Below are 10,524 nucleotides of genomic sequence, written 5' to 3'. Positions count from 1 at the left end.
ACTCACAAACCTAAAAGAAATTTATTTAGGTGGCTTTATATGTAATAGCAACAAATCTCTAACACACCAAACAAGTGGCATAAACTATGAGGAAGAGGTTATCAGAAGAAGAATTAAACTTAATTTGGACTTCACCACCTTTTAATTCTAATATCATAGATGTAAAACTACAAGTAAAGCATTATCTTTTTGGTATCTCACCCTGCAAAAAATAGCCCATATATCCTGCTAACCCAAAATGCCGGAAAGACTGAAGACAACTAGGGCCATACCTTTATTTCTGGATAGAATGCTCTAAACTTCAGGAATTTTGAAAAGTGGTATTAGAATAAAATCAATAACAGGCATCAATATTCAGCTTATAACCAAACATATCTTTTTGGACGGGTGGAAAACTAAAAATTGCCCTCCTGTAAACTTAGAATTAAGTGTCTGTTTTACTATATGCAGGAGATTTGATAACCTTCCTTGCAACAGGAAGAAAAGGTCTCTTGCAGCTGGCTCCATCAGGGAGACAGACCTCTGAGGTCTAAGGAAGCTGGCTATTTTTGTCCATCTGGCTGGCCTAGCAACAGTCAGACTGCAAGGCCTCTGTTTGGCCCAACAAACTTGCTTGGCTCCAATATACATTTTGGGGGAAGTGTGTCTCTATTTTATTTTACTTGGGTCTATAGATCCTTGATTGAGAACAATTTAGGGTTGCCAAGTCCCTATGCCGCTGCAGTGGGGGACTTTCTTGCACATGGCACGATGACATCACATGGAAGTGACATCGTGCCAGAGACATCTGCAGGGGACGCTCTAGGACTTGCGATAGAACTCCATGGTACCATGGAGTTTTACTGTGAGTCCTAGAGCTTTCCACCCAGAGAGTTTTCAGGACAGGGTGTGGATCAGAACCCGGGTCTCCCAGATCCCAGCCCAACACATGAACCAGGACGCTATGCTGACTCTCGTTCATGTTCTAACTCAGTTTCTGTGAGGCCATATCTGTAAGCCATGATTACATCATTCCGGCTCTTAAAATTGTGCCTAAGAATTGTTGGAAAAGAAATTAGTGACATCTAAGTTTAGATGCCCTGAAGATAACGGAATTATTGTCCTTTAATGTTGCTGTATGGGGACAGGGAAGAAGGAGAGGGTTTCCAAATTTGTGCAGATTTGTGTCTCTCACAATAGACAGAGAAAAGGAAATACTTCTTTACACAGAGAATGATTAAAATGTGGAGTTGGCTGCCAGAGGACTGGCCAGTGATCTGATCCAATGCGGCTTCTCTTATCTTTTTAAGTGTGCTGGCTGGCAGAGGATGTAGTGATGGCGACAGGAATAAACAACTTTAAAAAGAGATGAGATAGATTCATGGAAGAGAAATCCATCAGTGGCTACTAGCCCTGGTAACTGAGGGGAACCTCCATGCTCAGAGGCACTAGGCCTTTAAATCCCAGAGCCAGGGGGCCACATCAGGGGAAGGCCTCGGCCTCTATGCCCTGTTGTTGGCCCTTCAGAGGAACTGGTTGGCTCCGTGTGTGAGACAGGATGCTGGACTGGATGGACTATTGGTCTGATCCTGCAGGGCTCTTTGTAACTTCTTATAAAAGGGGATTAAATAGATTAATGGAAGATAAGTCTCTATCAATGGCTAGTAGCTATGGTGAATTTCTGAAGATAAATCTATCAGTGGATAGTAGCTATGGTGACTGAGGTGAGCCTCCACCTTCAGAGGCACTAAGCCTCTGATTCCCAGAGCCTCTATGCCCTCTTGCAGAGGTGGTTGGCCACTGTGTGAGACAGGTTGCTGAACCTGATGGACCATTGGTCTGATCCTTATAAATTCTTATGAAGTATGGTTTGATCCAGAGGTCCAAAAGGAGGCAGAAGGAGGACTGAAAGCTCAGACCACCTGTTTGTGCCGAAGAAGCTAAGAAAATGTCATGTGTGGATCCTCTGGTGTATGGCCATTAATCTCCGTTGACTGAAGTCTTTCCCACACTCGGGGCATTTGTAAGGCATCTTTCTTCCATGACTTCTTCGATGCTGGCACAAGCCATCGATCCGAGAAAAGCTTATTCCACATTCAGGGCATTTGAACGGTTTCTCTCCTGTATGGATTCTCAGATGTCTGTTCAAATCATGTTTCCATTTGATGCTTTTCCCACACACCGGGCACGTGTATGTTGTCTGCTCACGGTGGATTTTCAGATGTCTCCTTAACGTCTTTGGAGTGAAGCTTTCCCCATTCTCAGGGCAATAGCTTTCCCCGTTCTCTCCCATATGGCCACTCTGGTTCTTCATCAGATGAACTCCCTTGGGGAAACCCCCCCTGATTGGACATTTGTAGGATTTCTCTCCGGTAGAGATTCTCTGATGTTCATCAAGGACTGAGTTGTCTTCTGATGTGGAACATTCATCCCATTGACCATATCTGGAGAATAAAGGCTCTTCCTTCCTTGGGTGCTCAGAGTGGGTTTGGCTACAGACAGCCTTCAGACCTTCTGAGAGACCATGGGAATCATTTTGCCCCTGCAGGGATTTCTTCCTCCACTCTCCTTCAGACTCACATATTTCCACTTGAATCTCAGGTGTCAACACCATGTCCCCCTGGGGCTTCTCTGGGACCCCCGGTTTATTTCCTCCACTGGAAAGATTATCCATTTGGAACTGAATTCCCTTCTCTTCACCTGCAGGAGTAAGAGATAGATAGATAGATTTTACATTGTTCTGGAATTTGGCATTCTCTTTCCTCCTGTGGGTTGTATCCAGGGCTTTTTTTGAGCAGGAACGCTCAGAAACGGAGTTCTGGCTGGCTTGGTGTCAGGGGGTGTGGCCTAATATGCAAATGAGTTCCTGCTGGGCTTTTTCTACAAAAGAAGTCCTGCCCATACTTATGCAAAACAGTATTTCCACATCAGTGCAGGTGGGCAGCCATGTTGGTCTGAAGCAACAGATATCCAAAGATAAGCCCAACAGTGTTTTCTTCAAGGTATGAGCTTTCAGGTGGATGCCCACTTCCTCAGAAACATTGAGATGGAAGTTACCAGTTGTGTTTGTGTGTGCGTGTGAGAGAGAGAGAGAGAGAGATGCCTCTACCTAGGTGGACAGCAAACTAGCATACAACTTAATGAAGATGTTTTGACCTATGTAAATTGATTTTTATTTTATTTGTATCCTGCCCTCCCTGCCAAAGCAGGCTCAGGGTGGCTAAACAACAATAAAGGCTAAACAGCAATAACAAGCTAAATATATATGGCCACCAGGCCACCATTCACCATGTGTTTTTTTGCGGGGAGGGGACAGTGTAGTAATAAATATGCCAAAATAGGAGACAGATGCATATGGTTAAATGGTGATATCAGGAGGTGTGGCCTAATATGTAAATGAGTTCCTGCTGGGATTTTTCTACCAAAAAAAGCCCTGATTGTATCCAGCACAAAACTTCCTCATTTTCTTTGCAGCTTTGCTTTCAGCTTCAGCCTTTGCAAAGAGAAGGCAGAAGGAGCTGGGGACGTCGTAGGCGGCTTCGGAACATTACAGGGTGAGGACCGGAGGGGGGGGGGGTAGGGGAGAGAAGAGCCCTCCGTGGGCCCGATTGAAGACCTGGGTGGGTAGGTAGGTTTGTCCCATACATTTGACACCCCTGCTTTAAATAATGGGATCTCAAAACCATCTTTTGCATGCTTATGGCATTTTGCAAGATTCATTCTTTTTTCAGCCAAGAATCTCTGTAAAGGATTTCTGGGAGAGAAGAAACAAAGGGATATGTCTGGGGAGGGTCTGTGTGCTCCCCAGCCTTCTGATGGATCCCTTACCTGAATCTCGGACTGTGAATGCCTCTCTTTCCTCCAGGAACAAGAGTGACATGTTTCCTTCTTTCTCCAGGAGGTTCCCAGCTCTGGGAACCAAAACTGCCTCTTGAGCGCAGAAAGAGAAAGAAAAAATTAATATTGGGGCCTATGGGACAAGAAATACTTATGGATTATTAGCTTTTAGTTGTCCAGCAGTACAAAAACATAAATATAAAACTACAACATGAAATTGGTTAATATAATATCCAATCACATATGTGGCAAGTAAAAAAGCACCTGCGTTTGAAAAACATGCAGTCGATGACCACTAGTCACGCTGACTAAAGAGAACCTCCCTATCCAATCTCCTCTTAAAGCTCTCTACTTCAAAAGACTAGTATTAGGAGGCAGCATCCAGGGAAGACCTTGGTCTCTTTGCCTTGTCTTTTGGGCCTGCAAGGAAGTGGATTGGCCACTCCATGGGACGAGATGCTGGACTTGATGTACGGCTGGTTCAGGTAGTCAAGGATGTGAAGGACCCCTCCCTTTAGGCCCCAGAGAGCCACTGCTACTCTATGCAAGAAGAAGAGGAAGAATGTAGTTATACCCCACTTTTTCTTTCCTGAAGGACTCAAAGTGGCTTACAATCCCCTTCCCTTCCTTGCCCCACAACAGGCATCTTGTGAGGCAGGCGGGGCTGAGAGAATTCTGAGAGAACTGGGACTGGCCGAAGGTCACCCAGCAGGCTCAGTGTAGAGAATGGATGTGGGAATCAAACCCGGTTCTCCAGATTAGAGTCCTCCATTCTTAACCACTACAACACACTGGCTCTTGATCTTACTGATCTTGATGGACCGGAGGTCTGATTCAGTACAAGACAGCTTCATGTGTTTGTGTGCATATGTTTCAAATTTGAAACAGCAGATTGGTCTCTATCTCGTCTTTCAGATTCTACATACAGAGAGACTTGATAGATGCTGATTTTGACTGGACAGCATGAGCCTTGGCAGAAAAGACCCTTACCCAAAGAATCTACTTTCCCACTGGTGTCTGGCAGGACCTGCCAAAACATGGTCCTTTGGCTTTGGTCCTGGGTCAGACGCTGCTCCGTCCTGTGCAAAGACACACCTGTCTCCTCAAGCGTCGTCAGTGCCTGGAATGGGAGAAATGCATGAGAGAGAATGTAAAGATGCATCTCCTTGAACTCTTTAACATTAAAAACAATTCCAGTCCTTGCACAAATCTTATACGGTTTCAAGCAAGTCTCGCCTTCACAGCATTCTTTGATCAATTTAAGAAAAAAAAGCATATGAGAAGCCATGTTGGATCAGGCCAATGGCCTATCCAGCCCAACACTCTGTGTCAGTGGCCAAAACCCAGGTGCCATCAGGAGGCCCACCAGCAGGGCCAGAACTCTCGAAGTCCTCCCCCTGTGCCCCCCAAGCACCAAGAATACAGAGCATCACTGCCCCTGACAGAGTTCTATCAATACCCTGTGGCTAATAGCCACTGATGGACTTCTGCTCCAGATTTTTTTCCAATCTCCTCTTAAAGCTCTCTATGCTTGTAGCTGCCCCTACCTCCTGTGGCAGTTAATTCCATGTGTTAATCACCCTTTTGGTGAAGAAGTACTTCCTTTTGTCCATTTTAACCCAACTGCTCAGCAATTTCACTGAGTGCCCACGATTAACACATGAAATTCACTGCCACAGGAGGTGGTGGCGGCTACAAGCATAGACAGCTTCAAGAGGGGATTGGATAAGCATATGGAGCAGAGGTCCATCAGTGGCTATTAGCCACAGCTAATTGTTGGAACTCTCTGTCTGGGGCAGTGATGCTCTGTATTCTTGGTGCTTGGGGAGCACAGTGGGAGGGCTTCTAGCCCCACTGGTGGACCTCCTGATGGCACTTGGTTTTTTGGCCACTGTGTGACACAGAGTGTTGGACTGGATGGGCCGTTGGCCTGATCCAACACGGCTTCTCTTATGTTCTTAAAAAGCCTAGTAGGAACTAATTTGCCTATTTGGCATCAAGCCAGCCAGAACTGCGTTCCTGTGCATTCCTGCTATTAAAAAAGCCCTGATTACGGGCAAGAGAGGGGAAGATAGTTGTGAAGAAAATCTTGGAAACATCTCAAGTAGGGCTAGTATCTTGCTTGCTGTCTTCAAAACGATGGGAGTGGGGTGTGTAATGTCATGTAGCATACCCTGGCATGGAAAACTCTGTCCACTGTTGCCAGATTTCTAAAAGCAGCAGCTGTTCAATTCACATAGGATCTTATATTGGTTATCTTCATACCGGTTCCAGTTGTATTTACATATGCTGATGCGGAAATCCGTGGGGCTGGGGCTGCATAGAAATTACCTTCTTTTCAATTATTCCCATATACCCTCTCTTATTTCACAGATATCAGTAGGAACATTTTGGGGCATTTGCCCACATTCGCACCTCAGGGTTTGAATCTAACCTCTGTCGGGACGCCCTCTACCCATATGTCCCACTTCGGAGAAAGAGAAACAGCAGTCAATCACAGACAAGTGGGAGATAGTGGGAGTGACACCTGCCTTGTAGACTGCAGACTGGCCCACCTGAGGATCACGTACCTCCACCTGCCCAGCTTCGATCCTCTCCTGTCTTCCAGGAGGAAGTGATGAACTGGAGTGCCAGAACCACTGGCTTCCACTGCCTGGGAAGGATGGAAGGGAGAGATTTTAGAAGGGGAATCGGTGCAGCCGTTCCTCCCTTGGGATAGAAGTGAATCAATTTCATCGTTCGTTAAAGTTTTGCAAAATCTGGACAGTTCCGACGGGAATCCCCCAAGCCAGAGCTGATCACCATAAGTGGCACTTGAAAGACTACCAGAATCTATTATTAACTCTCTGTCAGGCTCCATGGGGATCTACCTCTACCTGTATCCAGGGCTTTTTTTGGTAGCAGGAACTCCTTTGCACATTAGGCCACACCCCTCTGATGTAGCCAATCCTCCAAGAGCTTACAGGGCTCTTCCTCCTATTGTAAGCTCCAGGAAGTTTGGCTACATCAGGTGTGTTTATTTATTTATTTTATTCGATTTATATCCCGCCTTACCCCACCGAAGCGGGCTCTGGTGTGTGTGGCTCTGATAGCAAGGGAGCTTGATCTCTGTGTGGCTGCGTGGCCTTTCTTAACACAGACAGGCATGCACCTTATGAGTGTGGACCAGGCAAGTTCAAACAAGTTGAAATAGTTATTGGATGCATTAAGAGAAGCTCCTATATCACCATTTTGTTTTTTAAGAAATATATTGATAACTGCAGTTCTATACAATTGGTTTCCTTTGTAGTCCTATTTTTTATCTTATGCACTTAATAAACATTATTAATAAACTCCCAACATCTGTTGGCCATCCCCAGCCCAAGAGACGCCCGCCTTGCCTCAACTAGGGCCAAGGTTGTTTCAGTCCTGGCCCCAACCTGGTAGAATCAGCTCCCTACAGAGATCCGGGCCCTACCTGAAGCCAGAATGTCACACTTTTTCGAAAGCTGGCATGATTTTATCTTATAGACAAATCAAGGAGGCACTCAACGCTTAGCCAAGACCTTCCTCAAATTAGTGGGAGGAGGGAAGTATGAAGTACATGAAGAATAATTCATAGGAAAATAACAATCCTTCAGGCTATCAATATTTTTTCTCTCTTAGTTATACCTGAAGATAAATTTCAAAAGTGTGCTGAATATTAAGCTGTCAATACTTTGATTCATCAATATTTCTTTGTATTCGATGTATTTTTTTAATCTTTCTGTGTTGGTCATTTAGAAGGCTTCTTTCTGTGTTTGTTTTCTCTCATTCCTAGAGTGGTGGCTATTCCTCTCCCCTCTTAATATATTTTTTTAAATCCACCATGGAATACCTATTGCCTTGAAATCCCCATGAAGGGGGGGGGGTGTTGCCACGTATTTAAACGCAGATCTGAATCTCTTTAGATGCAAAGGAAGATTGCTAGAAATCTATTCATGTGGAGAAGAAAACATTTGTAGAAAAAGGAAGCTGCTAGAGAGAGGAGACAAACTTTAAAAAAAAAATACTCAATGGAAAAATCTGTCCGTGTGAAATTGAAATTAATTAAACCCACACCTGCCCAAGAGACCTGGCCTTTACACCTGAACTGTCTCTCAAACCCAAATGACCCAGAGTGCTGGACTAGGCAGGGCGTTTTTACCTGGCAAACTGACTTCCGCCTGCTCAGCTTCCTTGTCGCTCAGCGCCTCAGCAGGATTGAAGAGGGTCTCTTGTAAATCCTGACAGCTCAAGTGGCCCCCCTGAAAAAAGAAAGACCAGTTGCTGGGAGGAGTTGCTGTGCTAGTCTCCTGCAATACAATTAAACATGAGTCCAGGTAGGTTTACCAGTCTCCAGGTGAGGCCTGGAATTCTCCCTGAATAACACACTCCTCAGCCCCCTTTTCTATTGCTTACTCAAAGGATACATTTAGGTGCTATTGATGTACACTTTGTGCATCCGATGAAGCAAGTCTGGACGGACAAAATGCTTATTCTGGAATAAATTTCACTGGCCTCAGAAGGTGCTGTGAGACTCCCGTTTCATGTTGCTCAGGAGGAGGTTGGGAGTCCTATTAATGTATGCCAAAGATGTTTCCCCGGCTCTAAAGCCTGCCCTTACCTGGGTCTAATTGAAAACAACAGCTTTTTTTTTTAGTGGCCCCGTGGCACAGAGTGGTAAAGCAGCAGGACTGCAGGACTGTGGTCTGAACTCTCTGCTCAGGACCCAAGTTCGATTCCAGCAGAAGCTGGATTCAGGTAGCCGGCTCAAGGTTGACTCAGCCTTCCGAGGTAGGTAAAATGAGTTCCCAGCTTGCTGGGGGGTAAGTGTAAAAGACTGGGGAGGGCAATGGCAAGCCACCCATAATAAAAGTCTGCCGTGAGAACGTGAAAGCAACATCACCCCAGAGTCGGAAACGACTGGTGCTTGCACAGGGGACCTTTCCTTTCCTTTCCATAGGCTCTGGTTCACAAGTGGACATTTTCCATAGCAGTCTTTTATTTTGGACAGACACCTGTGGTTCTAGCAGTGACTGAAAAATCCATAGGGACAGGGTTACCCCCCTCGCCTGTTCACTGATGGAGGTCATGCTGAACCTGTTGGATTTCTGCCTGTTGTACCCCTCTTAAATGCTGAGGAGCTGTCATAGGGACAAAAATTTGGCCAACTTCTTAGATAGTCAGGCTGATACATGGCTTGTAGGCCTTCAATAAGCCTGGTGAGAACCAGGGAGCTGTTAAGGTCTTTATTTGTAAAGTGTCTTCAATTGGACCAGGGGTAGCCAAATTGTGGCTCGGGAGCCACATGTGGCTCTTTCACACATATTGTGTGGCTGTCGAAGCCCCTACCACGCAACTGCCTGGCTTGGAGAAGGCATTTCTCTCTTTAAATCACTTCTCCACGACAAGCCAGCGAGCAGCTTAGAGAACACATTTAAAATTAAAGTTGCTTTCTTTCCACCTCTCCCTTTCACCTCCTTCCTCCCTCCCTCTCTCCCCTCAAACATCTGACGTTCATGTCTTGCAGCTCTCTGACATCTGACATTTATTCTATGCGGCTCTTACATTAAGCAAGTTTGGCCACTCCTGAATAAGACCCAGAAAAGGGCAGGATTTAGAGCTGGGGAAATCTTTGGCCTACATTAATAGGATGCCCACCTGATCTTTAGGTGACAGAGATTAGTTCCCCTGGAGAAAAGGGCCACTTTGGAAGAAAGTGAATTCCATGGCATTACACACCCCATTGAAGTCCCAAATCCTGCCCTGCTCAGGCTCCACCCCCAAAATCTCCAGGTATTTCCCAACCTGGAGCTGACAACTCTAGCGCATGATGCCAACAACTCGTTCTACAATCTGCATCGGGTTGGAATTACTGCCAATTAAATACCGCTACTTCACCTGCCATTTCCTTGGCTTGGCCGCTCTTGGCTGGCTCAACAGGAAATCCTCCACCAGGGCCGTGGCTTGGGTGCAGTTGTCAGGACAGCCGGCCCTGATCCAGCTCTGCAGCTCCGGAGGCAGGATGGCCAGGAACTGCTCCAGGATCAGCAGCTCCAGGATCTGCTCCTTCGAGTGCCTCTCCGGCCTCAGCCACTGGCGGCAAAGCTCCCGTAGCTGGCTGTAAATATGGCGGGGGTCTTCCACCTCCTGGTATCGGAACTGCCGGAAGTGCTGGCGCAGGGTTTCCATGCGGTTGGCTTCCCCGCGCAAGATGGCTGCCTTAACTTTCCCATAATCCTCTCTGTCTGTGGCCTCTAGGCTGCCGAATGCTTTCTGGGCTTCTCCACTGAGAGCTGGCAGGAGCCGGGCTGCCCACACTTCCCGGGGCCACTGGCAGGCTAGGGCCACTTGCTCGAAGGAGGCCAGGAAGGCCTTGGTGTCCTCCCAGGGGCCGGGCTCCTTCCTCCACCCCATCTGAGGGGAATCCAGGTCCTTTAAGAAATCCTGTCCTTGGGCTCCCCAGCGCTGGTGCAGCCCCTTGCAGGGCTCCTCTCTGCCCTCCGTCCATGCTCTCCATCCAGGCCGTTCTTCCACCACATCTTCAAGTGGCACGATCCAAATAGTTTCTGCTGCTCCTCGGTTGGGGGCTGCAAAGTTGTGCTCCATAACCTTCCTCTCTTGCCTCTGAAATCCAGAACTGAAGAGCAAACCAAAATCCGGCTGGCAGACAGGGATTCCAGGAAGAAAAGTTTTGCGCTCCAACTT

General features: G+C 46.7%; 1 protein-coding gene across 1 annotated transcript; it reads right to left on the bottom strand.

Annotated features, from left to right (window-relative positions):
- Window positions 1-123: 123 nt before the first annotated feature.
- Window positions 124-10,260, bottom strand: LOC132571188 (zinc finger protein with KRAB and SCAN domains 1-like). Its single transcript, XM_060237883.1, has 6 exons — window positions 9,718-10,260; window positions 7,982-8,081; window positions 6,387-6,469; window positions 4,807-4,936; window positions 3,808-3,909; window positions 124-2,679 (listed from the first exon to the last, which is right to left on the bottom strand). Exons 1-6 carry the CDS (start codon window positions 10,231-10,233, stop codon window positions 1,931-1,933), a joined length of 1,680 nt encoding a protein of 559 aa, XP_060093866.1. The 5' UTR covers window positions 10,234-10,260; the 3' UTR covers window positions 124-1,930.
- Window positions 10,261-10,524: the final 264 nt, after the last annotated feature.

This window comes from Heteronotia binoei, chromosome 5 (genome assembly GCF_032191835.1).
Source record: "Heteronotia binoei isolate CCM8104 ecotype False Entrance Well chromosome 5, APGP_CSIRO_Hbin_v1, whole genome shotgun sequence".
NCBI lineage: Eukaryota > Metazoa > Chordata > Lepidosauria > Squamata > Gekkonidae > Heteronotia > Heteronotia binoei.
Note: the sequence above shows the minus strand (reverse complement) of the source record. Positions and strands in the feature narration are given on the sequence as shown.

Coding starts and splice junctions, on each gene's coding strand:
- LOC132571188 (XM_060237883.1), bottom strand. CDS start 10,233: ATGGGGTGGAGGAAGGAGCCCGGCCCCTGGGAGGACACCAAGGCCTTC. Junction 8,082..9,717: donor CCAAGCCAAGGAAATGGCAG/GTGAAGTAGCGG, acceptor TTCTTTTTTCAG/GGGGGCCACTTGAGCTGTCA. Junction 3,910..4,806: donor TGGGAAAGTAGATTCTTTGG/GTAAGGGTCTTT, acceptor TCTGCGCTCAAG/AGGCAGTTTTGGTTCCCAGA.